Genomic DNA, 24,340 nt, shown 5'->3' on the forward strand with positions numbered 1-24,340 from the left:
TCATAATATTTCAGTGATTTCATTTAATATATGTTTGTATATTTTAAAGCTATGATTAAATAAATATTTCACAGTTTTATGCTATTTTTTATGATATACCTAATTGTGTTGAAATTTTTAATCACTGTTTTGATATAATATTGTTAAAGTTTTTAATCACTTTGGTTAAAAGTTTAATATAACAAATTTGTTAGTTTCAGGCCTTTGCTAAATTACAAAATTATTTTAGTATTCAGGACCTCATAAACAGATGCTCAATATTGTGAACCTCCAAATAGATGTTTCCCTATTTAATGGTAAAAATATTAGCCATATATTCTAATTACTGAAAATATATAGGCATTAGAGTTTATACAATATAACCCTTGTCATGTTTTGATCTCCTGAATTTTACAGAAATTTAATCTTTGTAAGAAAACTTAGTTAAATCTTTACGTGTTTTAATTTGCTTAAAATAATTTTAATAATAAAATTATCTTTTTATTGCCTTATTAGTTAAATCAATAATTTTTGAAGCAATGAGTCATGTTATATCATCATAACCAGGTATATCATGGTATATCATCATGTTAAAAAAAAAAAAAATCCTTAAAATTTTCTGATGACTACTTTTATTGTACATTTTTTTCCCTCTAGGATAAGTTTCATTTTACCGCCCAGTGAGATATTTTCTTCAGTGAACTAATGAATTGAATGAAGAAATATGTATGAATTTTATAAAATAACATAAAATATTTCCAAAGATTTTTGAGATAATAAAATTATATATCTCTGTTACTTTTGTTTACACATTAAACAATCTAGGTAATCATATTTTATTTAAGAAAGAAAATTATGTCTAAATTTAGCATTTTGCCAACTGAGTATAAGTTTTTTAATAAAATAAAACAAACTAAATATATCAACTTCTGCATAACCATTGTAATTGGCTTTGTATTTTAATACAAACAATTAGTGCTTATGCAAATGAGCTTTGAATACCTTGTTTCATAAAATATTTTATTTTATTAAAATTCTGTATTTTTATGCTCTATATAAAAAGTAAATAATTCTATATTCAAAAAAGGTTAAATTGACAATGTCTTATTGTGTTCGAATGAATTAATTTAATTAACTTGGCATTTTCAGATTAATATTTTTTTAAAAAATCTTTTTATTTATTAGTTAAGTTTAATCCTATTTAAGAACTTTATCACTTAACGGAAGCATAAGAGTGTTTTAAAGTTATTTTCCACAGAAAAAAACTCTTCTTCAATCTTGGACAAATGGCTTTTAAATATTACTATATAATTTTTCGAAAAAATTGAATCTGCAATTCTATAAAAGCAATGTTTGATTTTCATTATAATTAGTGAATTTATTGCACATTTATATAGCAGTTGATTTTTTATTCTTAAAATCATATAATACAAGTTAACAAGCATTAAACATATTTTTGTGATCAGGGACCATTTTATTTAAAAGTTAGAGATAAATCACCGCTTTGTTTGATATTCCATTTTACTCACGATCAGTACCACCAAAGTTAATATAAATAAATCTCAATACAATTCTTATTCCATTCTGGACTGAAACAATTTAATTAAACTGAGTACATTCTATTTAATTCATTCTACTGAGGTTTTGGTGTATTATTACATGATAGCCATTCTTTAATAGTATATAGTCATTTATTATTGATAGCACAGCTGCCAACCTCAGGAATCAAAAATTAGGAACACTATATGTGACAAAATTATACACACCAATTACGAGAGTAAGATAAAAATTTATTAAATAATAACATTAATAGACATATATTAAAATACCTTATGTAAATTAGTAAAAAAAAATTATCAACACTATCTTTTGTGGGAAATTTATAATATTAATATTTTATAATTAGGAATACCAGTATATTAGTTAAAAAATTAACCATTATACCTATTAATATATAATTATTCTTCTTCAAATTATAAAGCACAGGTAAATATTAAACTACATTATTAAAAAATATTTCTAATGTAATCGTTTAAGCACAGTCAAACCCCGCTATAGTGAACCTTCAAGGGACCGAAATTTCGGTTCACTATATCCGCGAACAATTTTAACCAATGGTTCCGAACTCCTTTTTATTATACATTATTTAAATAAATGACTCATAAAATGAAATATAAAAATGACTGAAAAATAATATGTAGTAACAAAAAATGTGTTAACTTGCTTTTATTTTTATTACTCTTCTTTTGCATACAAAAAAAGTTAGTGGTCTTTAGCTGATGCAGGGAAAAATTTGTCCATACATTGGCCGTTTTTGCTTAGGGATGGAAAAGTGAGATAAAAGAAGCAAAGCAGAAAAAATGCTTATCGCTACATTCCACTTTTATGGATGGTCTTAAAAATCAGGATAAGTATTTATTTCGAAGTAGACATTTCAAAATTATTTTTAAAAAATGAAGAAAAAAATTCACTTGAAGACAGAAAAAAGTTCATTATATCCAACTTCCTCACTTTTTTAGTTCACTATGTCCACAAAAAATAACATATATAGCCGTGTATAGCAAGGCACGGGACCGAACATTTCGTTCACTATAAACCGTGTTCACTATAGCGGGGTTTGACTGTACTATGATAATTTTAAAAAAAATAAATAATTGTTTAAGATTCAATTTAGTGAAATCATCAGCAACAACTATCGGAATAGTGTTTTCCAATTAAAAGCTACTAAAAATTACTTCAGCACAATAATCACAGGAAGAGAGATTGCGGTGATTAGAACAAGGGATTGGTTTAAAAGCAAAAATACTGCAATTTTTTATGAAAATTCGGATTTTTTATAAAAATATTAGATTTTCAAATTTGATTTAAAAATTGGGAACAAATCAAATCTGAAAAATTCTGGACAGTTGGCAGCTATGTTAATAGTATATAGTAATTTAATAAAAGGATTTTTTTAAATTAATGATTATTTTCTGTTTCCCTTAATTTTGGTAATAACTGCTGATTATCTAGTCAGAATTATTATCATAGTGAATTAAATAATTTGGAAGGCGCAGTCCATAGGATTACTTCGGGAGCTTCTATAATTCTTCTATAATGGGGAAAAAAATCCTTCGCAGAAACAGGGGTACAGAAAATTCTCAGATCTTAACATTTCCCCAGAACACAATATTTCTGGTTGAAAATTCTCTCAAAATTATAGCGTCTTTTTAGTTATAATGATTTTTTCGAAATATTTTTAGGAAATAAAATTTTTATTTTGTTAAAATTTTATGATAATTTTTTCTATAACAAAGAGGGAAAATTCATTTGAGTTTACACAATTCTTAAATAAACTAGCATGTGTTCAAAATAACAGAAACCGAAATACATTAAAATAGTAATAATTTAAAAAAGTAAATCCAGTGTCCCTCTCATAAACTTAAGGAATAGCACTTAATAAATAAACAAATAGATTTATAAATTTGTGCATTATGTTTAACAGAAAATATTCTTTTTCGACAGTAAGTTGATATGGTTGTATGAGGAATAAAAAAAAATTGTTAAAATAAACTTAATAATTAAAATTTTCCCCCAGTTCGACTGAATTCCCCCGAATTTCGTTCATGCGATCTGACAAATTCTGCACCCCTATGGTATATTTATCACATTTTATTAAATGATTCAAAATTCAGATTTATATTTTAATTATTAATAATAATTGTAATCTCTTAAAAATTCTGTTTAAATGACAAATATGTGAAGATAATGAATTGTTTACCACGATATATGCTTAAATGAAGTTTAACATGGTTTTCAAAAACCATGGTACTTGTAATACCTTAAGATCAATATCATTTGCTAGATTATAATCATACAGTTAACTTATGAGTTGTTAATTATTATCTTTCGCACTTTCTATATGAAATATTATAAGTTCTCAAATTTAGCACTTACTATAATCTGTTGCTTCAAAATAATAATAAACAAAAGAAATGTTTTTTTTTTTTTAAAAATAATTTTTAAGCATGAAGAAATTTTTCTATCGTTTCATGTAAAAATGATTTCAATTCCATATTGGTCTCTTTTTTTTGTCAGAATATCTAAAATATTTTTATAAAGGTAAAGAACCTGCACCAATAATATGAATCAAAATATTGATTTATTTTAATTTAAAATTCAGGAAAATACTAATTCTTTTAAATGACAAATCTAATATTTGAAAGTAAAAAAAATTTATCTCATGTTTTGAATTGTTGGTGGTAGACATCATTCATTTCACTAAGAAAGAAAAGACAATTGAAACTGTAGAATGAAAAAGTTTATTTAATTATGCGTATCTGAAACATTCATAAATAGGAGTAAATTTCAAATAACACAGAAAATGAATGACAACCAACCTATTTATTTACAAATAAATTTAAGATGATCATGTGAAAAAAAAAACATTTTTTAAAACACTACAATGTTTTTTTCACTCAAGGAAATCAATTTATAAGCAGTTATAAAAATGTCATAATCAATATTTGGTTTTAGAAAAAAACTTAATTTGTTTAGTGATTCACAAATTCATATCTGACATTAGAATCTAATTATAAAATTTACATAAAACACAAATTTTTGAACACGACTGCTATAAGTGGGAAGATAACAAATGAACTTTTTAAGTATTAAAACATGCATGATATAGAAGGTAAAAAAAAAATTCTTTGCAAATTTTTTACATAAACGAAATACCAAAGAAATAATACAAGAAAAAGAGCTGGTTTATTGAGTCGGAGCAATTAAATAATGCAATGATTACAATCAAAAATTTGAACAAGTTTTTATAAAAATTATAATGTAATAAAATAAATCAAGTCATCACATCCGACTAGTAAGTGGGATATCACAATTCTCAAATAACTTAATAAACAACATGCCAACCTTAAGATTATCTGATTATATTCAAAAAATTTCGGTTTCCTAATTATCTACATTCATACATCAGACCTTAAAGTCAGTTTAATAAAACCTAAATTCCCACAAAACAAGCAGACAAAATGACTAGGTACCTAAAGCATACAAGAATTTAAAAATAATAGAATAAATAAACAAGTAAACTAGAAAAAAAGGCAAATACAATAAATATCTAAAGAAACTTACTTCTCTTTAGAACAATGAATTATTTTCAAACTAATAAGGTCAGTAAAAAAGTTTTTAAAAAATGCACCTAAAAGCTATTTTCAATTTTGATCATTAAAATGTTTTTAATTTAAATCAGCTTACACAACTGATTCCTGAATTCAAATAAACCATAAAAATATGTAATTATTTTTTAATCACTAAGCTCAAAATGCACAATATTCATTTTTGAAGAAATGAAAACGTTCATTTCAAATTTTGATTAACTATAATTTGCAATGAAACTGCATTAGAATGTTTAGAAATTTTTTTAAAGATAAAGACAGATATAACAAAAATATGTGATTAAACCAACAGTGGATAATGATTCTGGCAAGATAATGTTTAAGAAAACAAGTAAGATTGTTCAGATTCTCATATAAACTATTTCTACGTGAATTCCTCAGTGGACTAAATAACAGTTATTTCCTAAACTAAGCTCAGTAGACCAACAACTTTAAGATTTCTTTTCGAAAACTTCTTAATGTTTTGAAAACAACTTCACAATATCGCTACTAATGTTAACTTATAAAGCAGTCACCCTGTTGCAAATTTCTTCTGTGAACTCTGAACACTTTGCACGTCCACCCAAGTCGGCTGTCCTTACCTAGGAACAAAAACAAAAATCAGAACTAATTATACAATGCATTCAGACTAAATTTTAGCATGTTTAAAGGAGCAATGAATCTATAAAAAAAAGTAACACTTTAATATAGGGGCTAGAATACATATCACCTGATATTTCCTTATTAAATTCCAATTTTTTTTTTATACAAAATACACACTATATTTTATTAATAATATAAAGATGAGGTAAAATGTTGTAAGATAGTGATTCCCAAAGTGTGCATTGTAGCCTCCAAGTAGCTGCAATATTCTAATGAATGTTAATAAAATTTCAAGTATGAATTTATTAAATAACATATAGAATAATAATTCTTCTTCTTCCTTATCCCCAAAATTAGCAGAGCTAAACAATGTCCACGAGATTCATGACCCGGAGGATGTCGGCCTCCAAAAGTGGGTTATTTAGTATGTCCCTCTTGTCCAGTCCAGGATATGTTGGAGAGAAGCCTGCATGTTGCGGCACTTGGGGCAGTTTGCAAAAACTCTGTTCCCCTTACATTTTTCGAAAGTAATGCACCTTTTTAAAGTTACAGGCGGGGGGTGGGGGGAAGAATTATTTTTCCCTTTTCGTTCACTTAACTTCATTCCTAAAATTTTAATTAAAAAAGGGAGTCACATAAATAGGACTAGATGATGTAAGAAATTTTATATTGTAATACATCGTGATATGGCGATGTATCTCAATTTAAAATATGTTAAAAAATTATCTATCAAAAATCTTTAAATAAATAAAAGGAATAAATCCATTACAAAAGAAAATATTAATTCTGAAAAAAAGAAGAAAAAAATGCTTCTACAACATCAATAGCATTGCTTAATTTTTTCAATTAAAATAATAAAGATGTCTTTAAGTCAATCATTAACAAGATATAATAAATATATAAATTTTTAAGATATTTATTTTCAAATTATGAAACTATTTCATCTTTATGTACTGATTTGAGTACAGAGTCAAATGAAAAAAAATTTAACTGACATAAATGAATCAAAACAGAGTTACAAAGAAACAGGGGAATAAAGTTAATGGCATAAATAAATTAGCAGTTTTTAAGTCTTCGTATGCAATTAACTAAGTAATATACTTTAAATCTAAAATATATGAAAATAACTTGTCAATAAAAATTTTTTTGCAGAGTAACAACTCCAAACAACATACCTTTCCTCCTTTAATTGTTTCAAAGCAGGCTTTCTCGATTTTATCAGCGTGGCTAGTTAAGTTCATATATCGAAGCATCATTACTGCACTTAAAAGTAATGCAGTAGGATTAGCCTTATCTTGTCCAGCAATGTCTGGAGCTGTTCCGTGAACCTATAGAAAATACTGAGAGTTAATAATAATAATAAAAAGAATTATCCCAATGAAAAAAAAGGGTTAACTATTTTTGTTTAGTTTCTTCTATTAAATTTGCATAGAAATATTTAATTAAAAGTTTGAGGAATGAATTATACCTCATTCAATTCGTCTTAATAAAAGTTAATTATTTTCTAAGAAAAAAATTACATCAATTCTGTCACAGTTTATTTTTAAACTTTAACCTTAAATTTTGCACTTCAATATTCTCTAATGATAACAAAACACACAGAAAAAATGAACATCATATTCACTAACTACTAGGATGATTATTAAAAGTTCATAGTTCTTTCTTTTTAAATTTAAAATAGTTTTTGCACAATTTATCATATCTCTAACCTATACCATTCTTTGTCATTATAAAAAAATTGTCTTTTCGCCCATATTATATATACAAATGAAAAAATTAGCGTAGATATGGAGCACCAAGGAATGTTAAATAATAAGACAGGTTACCACTGAATTTATCCAGGCACTATAAACCAAAATTAATATAAAAAAGAGAAAAATTAAATTAAAAAAGAATAGTATCTTGTATTTGAATTACTGGTCTTCAGATATAAATCATGTTAGTAAATTTATAATAGGATAGAGCTAAAGGAGGTAACTATTATGCACTAGCAACAACTTTATCAACTGCTTTTGAGGTTGCATATGTTCAGTCCTAATTAGAAATATATTTATGATTAACCCAAAATTACAAATATCGCAGTCATTGTGGGGAAAAAAATTCCTTGATTTCTTATATAGTAAAAGCTCAATTAAAAAAATCTCATTAGAAACAGAATAAATATTATGTACAGAAAAAGAGACAAAAAAATTAAATGTACAATGGAAAATCTTATATCTGTAAATGTTGAGACTTTGGCAACTCCAAAAAATGGCTTTCTCCAGATAATAGGTCACTTCAAGGTAAACATCAAAAATCATATTCAATAAAAAATAACAAATAGAAAAAATTGACCTAAATTTTAATCAACAACATATAAACCCACAGGGTTTGCCAATCTCTATTTCGTCAACTATTGTTATAGATTTCCACATGGTTTTTCGAATCTCAATATTTAAAATATACTATTATAGCATACTGCAAATTCTGAATCATACATTTCAGATAGTAATCATTTCTCGATTAGCAATCATTCATCAGTAAATCTGTGCGGCTGTGTTGATATATTTCGCTTGGCAAACTTCAATTTGCCATTTCGCACTTAATTATTGACGATTTTCTTATAATCCCATGCAGATTTACTTTCTCTATCACGCACAGGCAATCCTATGCGAATTTTAATGCTTCTCTATCATGCATGGGCAATTTGGAATTGCGTATTTGAAGAATTACTTTTTGATGCACTCGATTTGTAACGATTTCATTGTCCATCGCATTTTTTACAGTTCAGGATTATCACTAAGTCCAAATTTTGTTTCAAAGATAGTCAATTTTTTCTCACATTATAGAGGAAATCAGATTAAAATTAAAAAAAGTAAATAAATAAAAAATTCAGAAAAAATCAGGAAGAAACAAAAATTAGCAGAAAAGTTGATAATTTTCATCTCGGTATACTTTTTTTTTGAAAGGCCACAAGTATAAAAAAAGAAAAATGTTTTGTTCTTTGAAATAGGAAAAGTGTTTTGTTTATTTTGATTGTCAAAAAGTGCAGAAAAAAGAGACTCTGTCAGTAAATGGATGTCCAGATATGGGAATTTGTACTGCAAATTTGACATGGTCTGGCAAAGATGCTCTAAATTTAATTTAGTTTCCTTCAGCAATGAAAAAACTTGAGGTTTTCAGTGATCATTATTTGAACTATAACTTCATATATAACCGCAGGAAAAAACTGTTTAATCATAACTTAAAATTTTAATTAGAATTTTATTGCATTGCACATAGCATTCCACTATTCCCTAATACATAAGAGAATGCCATGTAATTTGAATAAATTTTTTTATATATCTAAATTTATATTAAAGGATGTGGTAATAAAACAATAACTAAATTTCTTAGCTTTTTAAAAACAACTTTACCACAAAAATCATGTTTTTCAAACACTCTTAAATTTTTATTTAAACATAGATAAGAGATTCAACATTTGCAATCTTTAAAGATAAAAGAATATACTAATTTTTTTTTTGCTTTACTGAATTTGAAAATTTAAAGCAGTTAAATAAATTTTTTCAGATAAATGCTAGTAAATGAAATATTTATTTATATATTGCATTAAAACTTATAGTTTATAAATTTTAATGTTAGTAAACAAAATATAATTAATAAGAAAAACAATAAAATACAATTTAAAAACTTACTGATTCAAAAACTGCACCACCCTTGCCAATATTTCCACTGGGTGTCACACCAAGGCCACCAATAAGACCAGCACACAAATCACTAAAACAGATATAAACAATATTTGAAAAATATTTAAGCTCAAACTTACACTAAATTGTTTTGCATTTATTTTAAAGATAAAGCTACACCATTAGTATAAGCATAGCCAGTTTTCCATCATTTTATTAAAATGCAACAGCAGAAATTAATACTTTAATTCTTTAACATGGAGTTTCATGGCAAAATTCGGACAAAGGTTGAATAAGAAAATTTGTTTATTACCTTAGAATATCACCATACAAATTAGGCATGACAAGGACGTCAAATTTTGCTGGATCTTGCACCATCTAAATGATGTATAAATAAAATGAGTATATATGCAACAATAATAACTCTAGATAATTCAACTTTAATCAGCAATACTCAGTAGAGAATCATTCCACTCCAGTAATGTGAGTAAAAAAAAATGCTTAATTTCATATTTCCAGTTTTTTGTCAAGTAAATAAATGTAATTTAAATGACTTCAAACATTAGATGTTTACATCTAAGGGCAGAACTTATTGTAATAAGTTCTCAAGGTTAAGTGGGGGAAAATAAATTTTTTGTGTGGATTAACTGTACCTTACACTAAAATACTCTAAACATAATATACATAAAGAAAAACATAAGGTAAGTCTTTGGAGTAAGTTGATTTAAATTCCCCCCCCCCAACATATAAAGGCATATCTTTATTAATTCATTTATACTATTAATTGAAATTAATTTATTTTATATTAAAAAACCAATCACATTAAAATAACTTTAAAAAATTTAATACTTAAAAAAACATTAGAAATCACAATAATTTTAGTTAAAAGAAATCACCAGATTTTTATTATATGAACACAGTTGTTACTAACCACAACTGTAAAATTTTTCTGAGCTTAATTTGTTCCTTTAATTCCGAGAAAAGAAACAAAATAGTAGTTCACAAACTAGTTTGATGAATAATACAAAAAAGATATCTTTTATTTTAAAATAAAGAGTAAAAAAAGCAATACCGTAGGAAGGAATGCAGTATAAAAAAACTTACATTAAGGCAAACTGTATCGAGGTACACTTCTTCATATTTAATATCTGGATGTTGCTCAGCAACTTGTCGGCAACACTGAAGAAATAAGCCATCAGACATTCTCCTAAAGAATACAAAATTAAATAAGTTTAGATATATTGACAAAACCTACTTTTAAAATTTTACTATGTTTAAATACAATAAAAAAAAAAAACTTTTTTTTTAAAACTCTCATAAATTTAATTTATAAAAAACTCATTTTAATTAACAATTATAACGTGTTAAATGTTATCTGATAAATGTGTGAATTTTAACAAGACAACTTAAGTAATGGATAAAACCAAATTACATAAATACAAATTTTGATGACAAAATATGATAAGAAAAGTATCCTTGAATAAGGCAAAGAGTACTACTTAGCAAAGCATTAATAAATTATTAAATGCTGCAAATAGCTGCATGAGTAAAAATCATAATTAGGGTAATAACTAATAATGTAAGGGAATAGTTATGAAAAATCATTGCTTAGAAGCATTGAATACAGCTCAAAGTTTTATATTAAAAAAAAATAATAAATCTTATACAATAATTTCTATCATTCTTTAATAAAAATAAGAGTAGATTTCTTCTTCTTCTCAAAAACTGTAAAATTTTAAATTTGTAAGAAACATTTCAGCAAACACTAAAAAAATAAGAAAATACTACTTAAATATCATACATAATATTTGCCTTGTGCACAGCAGTAATTGTCTTTCGGTTGTTCTGCTTTGCATATTCAAAGGCATATTCTGCAACTCGATGAGATGCATTTTCTGTAATTAGTTTAATACTTTGAACAACACCAGGTACAATCTAGAAAAATAAAAATATCTTTAGTTTCTTAAAAACTATTCCTGGGGAAAATAGTCACGATTATAAAATTCTGACATTTGACCCAGTTAGAAGAAATACTGAACTAGCATTGTAATAAGAATTCGACAGCATATTTTAAGATAGTAATATTTTTGCACACAAGCTTTACACAATCAGTTTGAATCTTGGTTGAATAAAGTGGAGTATAACTTAAAATCTTGACCCTAACTCGTTGAGATTTCAAAAAGAAAAATGGAAAACTTATTTCTTAGTGAGTCAAATAGCAGTGAACAAGAAAGCTTTTACGAGGCTCACAATAATTTTCTTAATAAATCATTTTTACATTACTTTTAAAACAATTTAATAGTTTTGTTACTTTATGAAATAATATCTTTTAAAATGCATACAAATATTCTTCGCAAGTAGTCAAATAAGCGGCACCATTCAAAGTGTTAAATCATAGTAAAACAAAACACAGATATAATAGGATGTAAAAAAATTAACAATTTTTAAAACTCTAAAACACTTTTACCTTTCCATATTTTTCAAAATACTTTTTGTTCATAAAGTTTGCAATGATTATTGTTGGTAATACGTGCAATATTTAGCTGAGAAATGAGTTATAAAATTTTCTATGCTTAGTTATGCGTAAAATCTAACAAATGTTTTAAAAAATGTCGATAGAAATATAATTTGATGTAAAAAATCAGAATAATTTTTCTTATGCTTATTTAAGGTAAACTTTGATTAAATATACTATACTAAGCTGATTGTAAAAATGCACTTCAATGCTCTATCTTAAACAGAAAAGAATCCTTAAGAATTCAAGTAACATGCAAACACCATTAAAACATCCATATGAAAAAGAACTTTAAAATCATGTTGAGGGAAAAATCAGTCTCCTTTGCATAAAACTACTCATAACTTCATTAATAATGCAGATAGAACAATAAACTATCGATAAAAGAACTATCTATATAAGACCTATAGTTAGGTATGGCAATGAAACTTGGACTCCAAAAACTACGGACGAATCCTACTAACCTTCTAAATGAAAATTTTGAGAAGAATTTTCGGACCAATTAAAATAAATAATACACAGTGGAGAATAAGAAACAATGGTGAACTTGACAATTTAGTTAGACAAAAAAACAAAATTCGATTATTAAATCCCGAAATTTGATATGGTTCAAGCATATTGAAAGATTAAAAAATAATAAAAATTTAAGAATACTTATAAAAATTTGAGAATACTTATAAAAGGGAAACCTTTGAACTCAAGACCCAGAAGAAGAACAAAAAAAAGATGGTAGAATGATACCACCAAAGATCTAACCACCTTGAAGATGAGACACTAGAAACTAAAAACACTTAAGTTTGGAACGACATTGTTCAGCAGGTCAAAGCTCACTGCGGGTTGTAGATGTCGTATAAGGAAGTAAGAGAAATGAACTTTTTTCTGTGTGCTTGGAATCGCTTGAAGTTTAAATGAAGTAATAAATCTTTTTTAAGATACTTTAGTCATTTTTGGGAAAAGAGAACTCTTAATAATGAAAAATGCGCCATATATAATAATAAATACGAAAATAAATAAAGAAAAGATTTTATTACCTCATGTTCAATTCCACTGTATTCACCTTCCGTGTTTTCTCTAATAGTAACAACATCAACATCTTTGTAAAGAGTTTCTACACCATCAATAGAACGACAGGGTCGAACATTAGCATAAAGATGAAAAGCCCTTTCAAGAACAAATTTGTTACATAAATGAACTTAATATTAAAATTAAAGAAAATCATAACATCAAAAAATTTTGAGCATATTCTCTTACTGTCTTATAGCTAAATTTAGAGATCGGTGGCCTTTTCCTATGGGTGTAGCTAATGGTCCTTTCAAGCCTATGGTATTCTTATTAATGGAATCTATAGCCCTCTGAGGTATTCCCATTTTTCCATCAGGACCTTTAACTGGAGTTACATCTTCAACTTCCCAACTGATTGGCACCTTAAAGAAAAAAACAAATTGTAAAAATTTTTCGTATCACATTTTAATGCATCAAAATTTTTGACTAACTGGTAATAAGTTTTTTTAAATTAAATATATATATATAGATAGATATAGATATATGTATGTTACGCTTTGAAAGCATAATCATTGTAGATTCGTAGTGTGGCCGGTGCTTCTTTAAAAAGATACAGGAAAATGTAGGAATCATTTAATTTTATTAAAGTTAGGGCCAGAGGCTCACAAATGAGAACCTTACATGTTAGTGGATAGATAGAGAAGAGCACATTTGACTTTGGAAAGAGGGATTTTATATCTTTCTGGACAACACATTTAAATTGAATAGGTAACGCTTAGTAACGTGGGACTGATCAATTTCTCAAGCTACTTAAGACACATCACATTTTCTGAGATAATTAGATCAATATTATTACTTCCATTGTGGGAAAGGCATTAAACGATTGAGCGTTAGATAAATGCTCTATTTATGGATTATATTTAATATATAATTGTTTTAATGTTACATATATAGATATGTATCAGGGGTCTGTTTTGAAGAAATTTGGGTCCTTTGACGGACCCTTCACAAAATAATTTATCTTTTAAACGGACCCTTCACAAATTTGTTTATCTTCATTATTGTTTAGTTAATTGAATAAACCCTTCCTAGGGCAGAAAACAAGAAAGATGGATGTAAACAAATAAAATTTTGCCTTCGGCTGCCGATTCTTCCATTATTCATCCGAAATTAATATTCTGCGTTCAGCAGTATATTAATACCTGCTAAATACCAAATATCTGTATGTTGCATCTCTAATTTAGAAGCAGCAATTACTGTTTATTTTTTTAAATTATAATTTTACAGTGCTGAGCATAATCTTGTATCTATTTACAATTTAAAAACTCCTTGAAATTTTTTTGCAATAACCGGACCCTATTTGCACAAGTTCTTAAAAGCAGGACCCTGGTTGAAAGAATGGGAGCAATTTTTTCACAATTTCACAAAAACCGGACCTTTTACAAAATACAAAATGTCCGGACAGAACCCTGTGTGTATATATATATATATACAGAATAGATGAATTTTTTATACTTATCTATAAAAAATCTATATTAAGTCTTGCAAAACTTTTTTCTGCAGTATATTTTATACCAGTCTTGAGTAAAATTAAAATTTTTCTTATAATTCGTTTGAACACAATGGAACTTTTTATTCATAGTTCCGAAATATTATAGGGTGGGATGACCAAGAACCCATCATGTTTTATTGCTCTAATACCCTTGGGCCACAGGGGTGCAAAAATTTTTCAAACTCTAATATTTCCCGAACACTATTTCTTTTTGCTTGAAATTTTCTTCAAAATTACTGCATTTTTTTTAAAAAATTTTCTTTTAAGTTGCAACAACTTTAATTTACACAACTCTTGAGTAAACTAGCATATGTGTAAAATTAATAAAACTAAATTTAAGTTCTTATGCTTAAGGAATTCAAATTCATAAACAAACTAATTGACAAATATAATTTTTTTACAAGGAAACATTTTGTAAAGCATTCATTTTTCTAATCATCATTCTTTTTTCATGCAATAAAAAATTCTGAAGCAATTCTTTAATTTGACAAAACATTTCCCTAGAGCTGTTTGAATTTATTCTGAACCTTAATTGCGTGATTCGGCATATTCTGCATCTCTGTTGGACTGCTGGCTTACTTAAACATTTATTTTATTTCACATTTTTCTTGTTGAAGAGCTCTTGATAGAGGTTAAGTATGTTGTCAAATGTTGTTTAAGTCTGATGCCACAAGTAAGCACAATCAGCTAATTAGTGCAAATGAGGGAAAAAGTCTTAATTGAACAACTTTTACAAGCTTGTTAAAATTATGGTTGTTTTTTTGACCATAATTTTTTAATATGTTTTTAACAATACAAAAACGAGCTTTTTAAAAATGATTCTAAATAAATAAAAAAATAAAAATTGAGGAATTTCACAGAATGAAGATCATTTTAAAGTTAAGATGTTATAAACACTATAAGGATTTAATTAACAACATTATATCTAGCACAAAAATTACACACTCTAAGCACTATAATCTGGTCCTGACAAAAATGACAAAATGAAAGAACTGAAAAGAAAAATCATATGGGCACCCAAGGTCACATCTCTTGCAAAGAAGGTAAACAATTAAAGTGTTAAGTAATGAATATTTACATATGAATCAGGGTTGGTTTTTTCAAACGACAGACGTAAAAACTTTTTTTTTACCAGAGAAAAACATTTTTCATCATATTGTAGTGCAGTGAACAATAACTTAACAAAATTTCGTTTAGAAATGACAATTAATGTTAACATTATATTCATAATTGCTTCAATATACTATAAAATATAAATTATTAAAAGTTATTATACTATTATACATACATATTTTTAAATCTTGATTTTCAATGAAAATAAAAAATTTTGCACTTTGTAAAATATTAAAAATAAGTTTAAAAAAGTTTGTTTACCATAAAGATTTTATTTTGATATTGATATCCATTCAGCATCTATATTTTTTACAATCTACACTGGAAAACCAAGTATATAATCCTGAGACCTTTATTCAAAAATTATAAATAAAGAAAACTAATTGAAGGGCCATAGCTATTTTGTTTAATTGAAAACTCACATTAATGAGGAACCACAATTATATTCAAAATGCCGTTTTCAGTAATCAGGGTCCTTGTATCAAAACATGCAATGGTAAGCGACTAGTTCTGCTCATTTATTTTTAAATAGCCATAAAAATACATTATTATATTTTTATAAAAATTTTAAGTTATTTTTTAGCAAATATCTTTCATAACTTTTTTTAATACATTGTTTTAAGAATTAAGATACACTTTTCATATAAATTTTAATTAATTGGAATAATATAAAAATACAATGCCACTAAAGATCTGAGTTTTTAACATTTTTGAGATAATAGCAAAAATCAAGGTAGAAATTAGGAAATACCATGAGCAAAGTAAACACTTGCCAACCCTCATATGAATAAATAAAGAACTACAGCTTTAAACGAATTTTCATAATTTAATTATTTTGCTACAATTTTAAAAACTATCTAGATGTTAAAAAAATAGAATAAGAAATTAAAACTTTACTTGAGCAGCCTCAAATATTTTTTGAACAGCTACAGATATTTCAGGTCCGATTCCATCTCCGGGAATAAGAGTGACAGTTCGAACATTAGACTGATTCCTTACAGATTGTAAGGTACATAAACTCTTCAGTTGACCACAAAGCTGTTTTTTAAACTGTGAAAATGAAAGGAAAACAAGATTTATTAGCTTACAGATATTCATAAAAACTCTCAAAGTAAAACAGCTATGTCTATTTTTTTCCCTTTTTCTTAAAAACTGTTTCATGCTAATATATTTATCTAAACACCACATAAATAGAAAACAATAATGAGATGTATAGTAAACTTTAAAATATGAGGTCCAATGTAAACTAATTTCATGATTTACAGATTAATTCACTTTAAAAGATTTTATCAATTGTTAATGCAATTTTTTTATAGTCTTGCAAAGGACATAACAATAGATAGAAAGCTACAAAATGCCTTTTTTCTTCACTTTTGAATTTTACTAAAATATCACTCGCTATGATCCATGATTTTGGTATTTCTACACCTTGACTACAGGATGTATAATTAGAATTAATATATTTTATTGAAATTCACAATCGTTAATAACTATTAGAGGTTTAAAGCACTTACTAACAAATAATTAAGATAGATTTCTTATAAATTCTCCATTAATATTACAGGGACGCCAACTGCTCTGCTTTCTGCAAAAATTTAAAGAAATTGTGAGTGAATAAAACAGTTAAACTTGTAGAATAAAAATTATAACGTCTAATCTTTAAGTGTCACCACGAGATAACTTCAACAAAGTTGCATTTCATATGATAATTTGAATTTTGAGATGAAGCGGTGGAAAAATTACTTAAAAGCAAAAATATTAAACTAAAAAAAACTTACATTACGCTACCACTAGAAAATATTTTTTTTTAGAAAGTGGAGCAAGTTGGCATCTCTGACATTAACAGGCTAATTTAAGTTAATAAAGACTACTCTCATACTCTGTTAAATCTCTACAACATGTATATTCCATCAACATGTATATATCAACTCTTGATGTTTTTATACAACATTATTATGTAGTACCCCAAATTTTGAATCACACTTTAGATTGATGAAGATTCCACTTTAGATCAACGGAGTTTTTCCAATTGCTTTTATGGCAGATTTCTAGTAGGGTTTTTTGAAATTATGATAATTTTATGGCATTTAATTGAACAGCAAAATACATTGGTTGTCATGTAGTTTTGTCAATTGCTATTATTATTTTAGATCAACAGTTTTTTTTCTTTACCAAACCTCCATGGATTAATAGAAAATTACTATGTGCTGCAAACATCAAATCACACAATTGAATAATCACACTTTTGATGCATTCTATCAGCAACGATTCTACCATAAAATTTACGTATATTTAATAAACATATTTTTTAGCAATTCTTACAATGAAATTTTACATTATATCTAAAGACAATCATTTGACTAAATCTCCACCACAGCATTGAATTCCAAATATATGATACTTGACAAATTTTATTAAAAATTTTCTTGTTTTATTTAAGAAAAACTTTGTTAATGTTAGTTTTTGATGAAAAAATCATCAAAAAATTTTGCAGTGTAATCAACAGATTTTATAAGCAAATTAATGAAAATGTAGCAAATACAAGCTAGGAGATAAAACTAAGATACTAATTTTGATATATTTTTTGGTAACAAGCCATATTTTTGAAGCACTATAATCTCTTTAATGTCCCTTAATGTTAAAATAAAATAGGGTTACTGTAATTATTCTCAGTAGTACAAAACGTATTTAATTTTTCTAGAATATTAGTGTTAATTTGTATTTGCATACTGCTTGAATATTTAATCCAATGCTACGTTCATTTAAATATCTTGTAGAAAACTAACATGATTAAAAAAAACTATTATTTCATTGTTTATGATCTTAAGTAATTACATAACGTTTTAGATTAAAAAAATTATTAACACAAACAACATAAAGAACACAGGAGCCAGATTTCTTTTAACATTTTCACGTTTAGATAGTCTTTAATGTTAATACTTCATTCTGAGAATCCCATATAAATATTTATATGATATTTAAAGAAATAAATTAACGCAGCAAATTTGGGTAACTTTTTGTAGCTGTCCAAATCTTAGCAAAATTACAATGTACATAAAAAATATGCGTAATAAATTAAAAGATACCAGGGTCTAGGACGATTGGAAGAAAGATTGTTTTTAAAAATTATAATAAAAGAAAAATAATATTTCTGAATCTTGAACGTAGACTATGGATTTTAAAATATTCTTACCAGACAATTTTTTATTACATTAGCCATAATATCTCGATGAAATAGCAAATAAAAATTTAAATTTCACACACGATGTTCCCTTTGTTGACCTTGCCGGAGCGGAGCTTAACATACATGATGCCACAGCATGTAGCTAGAAGAAAAAAAAATTTTTCCAATCAAATTTTTTTAAACTTTTTAAATTTTAACTATTTTCTCCAGATATAATAAATTTTCGTCTGCTATATTCAGTGTTTGGTAATCTGAAGACGACAATGATAAGTTTTGCCTTTCGCCTATAAGCATTGTTGAACGAATTCGAGTGATTCAGTTTTCTCTTTTATTGATACCAAAAAGTGTCAAAAGTTACGTATTTTGATTGACAATGAGGATAAATTTGTTTAAACACATTAAAAAACTGAATTTGCGGGACTTTTCTTGAACAATAAAAAATATTAATGTTGCTGAATCCATTTAAACAAGGGTGGGGGAATGGGCATGGTAAAACCACAAAACCGGTTATTACTTTGCAAGGAAAGCAAGAGATAGTTCCATGTGTTCATGTCCAAGTCATTATATCAATGCTCGAAAATTTCTGTACTATATTTTAATTCACGAACTAGTGCAGGTAATAACATTGTTCAAGAACTTAGTTATTTATGAAAAGAATTTAACATTATACCGATCATTTTTTTCTCTATGCTCATCAGAACATTCTTTTATTCTGCATGATAAGCAGGGTAACTCTTGACATGACACCGATTATAATGCGTTTTAATATCAGTCATCATTTTTGATACATTTATATGTTGTTTTTTTTTTCCTTCCTGATTTAATGTGCAATAATAATAGTTCTTTTTTAAGATTATTTCCTGTTACATGAAATTAATATTTGAAAGGGAAATTATTCTGTTTTTATAAATAAATAAAAAATTAATATTTTTGTGTATTTGTGATGATTATAAATTTAATAAGAGTTTGTAATTTTTTTTGTACATTTCATATAAATCGAATTATGATTAGAGTTTACTGATTAAATTTTTTTCATTTGTAAAAGAGTTCAATGGCATTTATAAACTGAGCATCAAATGAAGTAGATCTAAAAAAAAAAAAAAAAAAAAAAAAATGTTTTTTACGGGGAANGAGGAAAAATACAGATGGGATTTTTTTGACAGAATTTCATTCTTTTTTTATAATTCTCCCCTTTAATCACCTTACTCAAGTGTTCTGGTAAACTGAATGAAGCATGTTTTTTGTTGAGAATGTGTTTTTCTTATCACTGCTACATAGGTTTGAACGCAAAAAATAAAAATTGCTTAAAATAAATGTTGAAATTAAAAATAATCAACTAATTTTTCTGTAATGGATGTCAGAAGTCATAAATGTTTATTCATAATGCATAATTTCATTTACACTTTAAAATTTCATAAAAGTCATAAATTTATAAAATATGGAATCAATTCCTGAAAAATATGCAATATTGTCTTCAATATACTGAATTACAAAATTAATTCTTTTTTTTAATAGCTAAAAGTCTTAAAATTTGATAACTGAGTACTTTGATTCGATCTCTGCCTGTAAATATTTTAATGCAATTGTTTTCTGATTTTTAATAATCAATATTATTAATTTGTATAGTTTTGAATATTTATGCATATATAATGAAAAGTTCTGTGTCAACTTTTACGTATTATTCAAATCAATTTGTATAGTTTTGAATATTTATGCATATATAATGAAAAGTTCTGTGTCAACTTTTACGTATTATTCAAATCATCTGTCTTTTATTTTTATTTATAAAATATAGTTTTTCTGAAAAGTGCAAATTTAGAGTTAAGAATTTCTACAAATTTGGTTCAATTTTTTACTTTACATATTATGTGGGGGTCTTTTTATAAAACTATTCTACTGGGCATTTATATGGCATCTTTTGATTATCATACTTTCTCAATTAGTTAATACTTACCATTCCATAATTATGCATATTTTTATTATAAACAGCTTGCTAAAGTTATAAACTATTATTTATTAAAGTAATACAAACTTTTGCATATACAAGTGGGTTGGAACCCATTTTATAAGAAAATCTATAAACCAATCCAATGTTCTCAGCAAAAAACTTCTTTCTTTTAATTAATGTCATGACAAGATTTTTTCATGGCACTGCAGCCTAGAACAGCCATGGTCGTTTCCATCAGATGCCAAGTTCTTTTTCTAAATTGTCCTGTCATCTGCTGGCTGAGTGACCTCTTTTCCAGGTGAGAATAGGTTAGCCAAAAGTCGGTTTCCTCGCAGGATTGGCGTGTTCTACTTCTTGCAAGTGTCCGAGCCGTCTTAAAAAATATTTTTTAACCATATTTCCTTTCGAAACATTTTAACTATATATTTATGTATAAATGTTCCTTAGAAACTCCTTTTTTATGTGCCATGATAAGCAATATACAAAAAAAAAAAAAAAAAAAAAAAAAAAAAAAAAAAAAAAAAAAAGCTTACTAAGAAATCAAGTATTACATATTTATAAACATTTAAGAAAACAAAATTTTGTTCTTATTTTAATTTGTATAAAATTTTTTTCTTACTGGATTTTAGATTCTTTCAATTGAAAAAAAATTATATACAACAGGATATAATCAGTATATAAAATTTTTTTGTTCTTTTACATACTGGGCATTCAAATTATATCCATATTTTCAAAGTGAACCATTCTCAATATCTTGTATAATAGCTCCTGAATTAATTTTGAGAAACATACTTGTTAGGTTTTCCAAGAACCAAAGCTCTTTTTTTCCTCTATGACAATGATCATTAGAATTTATATAAGATATGCTGGCTATCAATTTTTGCTAGTTTTTAAATAATTTTTCTGAAATTTAATATAAAAAATATTTTTTAGTTTCTAAATATTAAACATACCGTAACTGGTCAAAAGACTGGTTATTGCATTGTTGTATTGTAAAGTGTTCGTATGTTTAGTATTAAAGGCATTTCAAAAAATTTTATCACCAAGTTGATAAAAAATAATTTCTCTCTCATAAATTAAAAAAAAAAAGTATTATGCCTATTTCAAAATGTTTTTGATAATAAACATTTTAAAGATAGAATATTTTGAAATAAAAAATGTAAATTATATTTTGCCTAAAGCATAAATCTCCTTCTCTTAAATGATTTTTGCTTCAAATATGTATTGGTAAAAAAAAAAAAAAAAAAAAAAAACAGGCTATTACCANAAAAAGAGAGAGAGAGAGAGATACATAGCTGCATCTAGTACCTACATAATATATAGTTTTTTCAAACTAAGAATCTGATGTTAATCTTTACTTTTTACTGTTTATAAATTACCTGCATCTTTAATTTTAAATAAATTCTTGAACTTCATTTGTTTTGATTAAATTTTTTTTCGTTAAAGCTAATTTTATTCTTGAAAAATTTTAATTGTTTGGCACTTTAAATTGCCTTTCATTTACGCATGCATAATTTTGAAACTTTAAAGCTCCCGCTTGGGTGTTTTTTAAGTTTTTTCAGAATTAGTGAATGAGTTAAAAAAAAATAGTTATAATATTCTTTACATTATTATGTTGTTTTTAACCGAAAATCAAGTGGTTGCAGTACTTATTCTAGGGCCACATCTGCCCTCTATTCTACTCTCTTGATGTAGGCACAAAATTTTATTATACTTTTAAGCATTGTAAGATGGTCAAGTTTTCTTTGCTTTGCCACGAAAACATTATTTTTCAATTTATCTATGAATAAACCACTATGTACTTTCTCCGTAAAACGGACTCTCCTGTTACTGGATAGTCATTTATTTTCTGAAACATTGTTTTCTATCTGTACAAACCGGACAATAATTTTTCTATATTTAACAATAAAAAAAAAAAACTGTTTCTGCTTTAAATTCTAAGGGATGAAATATGCAACTTTCTACCATTTTAAAAGCATGTAATTTTTTTTTTTACCTTATCCACAATTTAAAATATTATGCTATATCACTACTAAAAAATCATTCCCTTTATCTTGTCAAAAAATGGAATGCTGCTGCTTGTGTGAAATATTTCAGGCAGTGACATCTTTTTATTTTTTCATCTGCATAATACTAGTTATGAGCGTCCTAAAAGCTGATATGATGCCTTAAATGTTCTCAATTTCGCTTTCCCTTATTATCACCCTCATTCTTATAATCATTTTGGAGACTAAATATGACACAGCTGTGTATAAAAAGAAAACAGAAATCTAGTCATTATGATGTTCATATAAATGAAACATTTATTTAGACATTTGATTAATTGTCTATGACAACTCTATAGAGGCTCCTGCCTTACAGGTATGTATTGTTGCTTTTTTTTTTCTGTGCATAGTGGGAGGTTAATTTTCAAGAAGGTATTACCAGGTTTCCTATCAAGTGATGGGAAGTGACATGGGACAAAAACAACCTATTCAGTATCATATGACTAACTTTAATGTCTGTGTAAATAAGAAAAACATATTCATTTCTCTGTAGCTACATCTAGAATTATGTATACATATATATCAAATGTTTTCACATATTTTTCTTTTGTATTGGAAAAAAGTATTTTTTAAAGTTTAAATACATATAATTGTAAATAATTATTGTAGATTATTTAAATTTTTTATATAAATGCAATTATTCTAAAAACAATTCACGACATTAAACTTCATTATTAGTGTTCCCTTCCCGTAAGCAGACAATTTTAGTGCTACCAAGAGTGTCCGTTTAACTGAAGTTTCACTGTATATATAATCATTCATAGTTGTAATTTAAGTTGTTAAAAAATAAAAAAACTCTAATTTTTGCATAAAAAACTTATGACCTTTAGTCCATTATCAATTGTATATTTAAATAAAATGTTTTTTCCTCTCTTTTTAATTATGCAATTTACACGAAAAATAAGCGATTAAGTTCTATTTAACTTTCTTTTTAAATTTGTATTTTTCTACGAAATTAACGTATAAAATAGGAAGAAAGAATTCTTATTGTGATGAAAAAATTTCTTTTTTCAAAAAATGTAGCCTAATCATTTATTTTTTAAAATTAATTTATTTTAAATAGTTTTATTCCTATTTCCTTAATATGCAGCCCTAATTTCTTTAATATTTTGTTTAAAAAAAAGTCAGCTGTTATATTTACTGTTTTATTGTTTGTTTATTAAACGCCCACGTAAAATTGAATACTAAGGTCTTTAAAAATAATTATTTTTCTCTTTTAATTGAAGATTACAAGATATTTTATTTTCGTATTAATTGAAAACAGCAATAGTAATAAAATGAAACCTTTCGTGAATCAATAATCATTTTGATATCGCCTTCTTCACCCCTCCCCCAAACTAATGTCAACAAAATAAAAATAGAGAGAAGTGATGATGCTCTGCACAGCAACGTGCATGTAGCTGTTGTTTTGATGAAAATGACAGCAGATGTCACGTGTGTTAAAACACCCAATCAAATTAAAGCTTTGTGCAGCGTCACCTGCGCAAACGGGTGCGCGCCGATCAAATCAAATCCAAAATGCCGTCTAGTTCTGAAGGGAAGTCCGTTTCGTCAACAACGCAGACTGAGAAACCTATTCATTATACG

General features: G+C 26.3%; 2 protein-coding genes and 1 long non-coding RNA gene across 7 annotated transcripts in view; 1 reads left to right on the top strand and 2 right to left on the bottom strand.

Moving 5' to 3' along the window:
* Positions 1-4,264: 4,264 nt before the first annotated feature.
* LOC107436759 (isocitrate dehydrogenase [NAD] subunit alpha, mitochondrial) lies at positions 4,265-18,907 on the bottom strand. Its single transcript, XM_016048560.4, has 10 exons — positions 18,770-18,907; positions 16,474-16,626; positions 13,161-13,333; positions 12,941-13,070; positions 11,196-11,329; positions 10,499-10,601; positions 9,708-9,772; positions 9,404-9,485; positions 6,905-7,057; positions 4,265-5,728 (listed from the first exon to the last, which is right to left on the bottom strand). Exons 1-10 carry the CDS (start codon positions 18,794-18,796, stop codon positions 5,648-5,650), a joined length of 1,101 nt encoding a protein of 366 aa, XP_015904046.2. The 5' UTR covers positions 18,797-18,907; the 3' UTR covers positions 4,265-5,647.
* Positions 18,908-19,243: 336 nt separating this feature from the next.
* The window catches only part of LOC107436699 (RING finger protein unk), a 33,135-nt gene continuing 28,038 nt past the window's right edge, over positions 19,244-24,340 (top strand). For 2 of the 5 annotated variants that reach the window (XM_043043332.2, XM_071186634.1), the window contains exon 1: positions 19,244-19,376. Coding sequence is in view for 2 of the 5 variants with exons in the window: in XM_043043331.2 (XP_042899265.1) it covers positions 24,272-24,339 (68 nt within the window). In the remaining 3 variants the exon portion in view is untranslated. Of the gene's footprint in view, positions 19,377-24,047; position 24,340 lie in introns of those variants that run through there. The other 3 variants (XM_043043331.2, XM_071186633.1, XM_043043334.2) reach the window with 2 other exon arrangements.
* Positions 20,755-24,153, bottom strand: LOC139426751 (uncharacterized). Its single transcript, XR_011637959.1, has 2 exons — positions 24,038-24,153; positions 20,755-21,081 (listed from the first exon to the last, which is right to left on the bottom strand). It is a non-coding gene; the product is annotated as an uncharacterized lncRNA (long non-coding RNA).

Source organism: Parasteatoda tepidariorum, chromosome 10 (genome assembly GCF_043381705.1).
Source record: "Parasteatoda tepidariorum isolate YZ-2023 chromosome 10, CAS_Ptep_4.0, whole genome shotgun sequence".
NCBI lineage: Eukaryota > Metazoa > Arthropoda > Arachnida > Araneae > Theridiidae > Parasteatoda > Parasteatoda tepidariorum.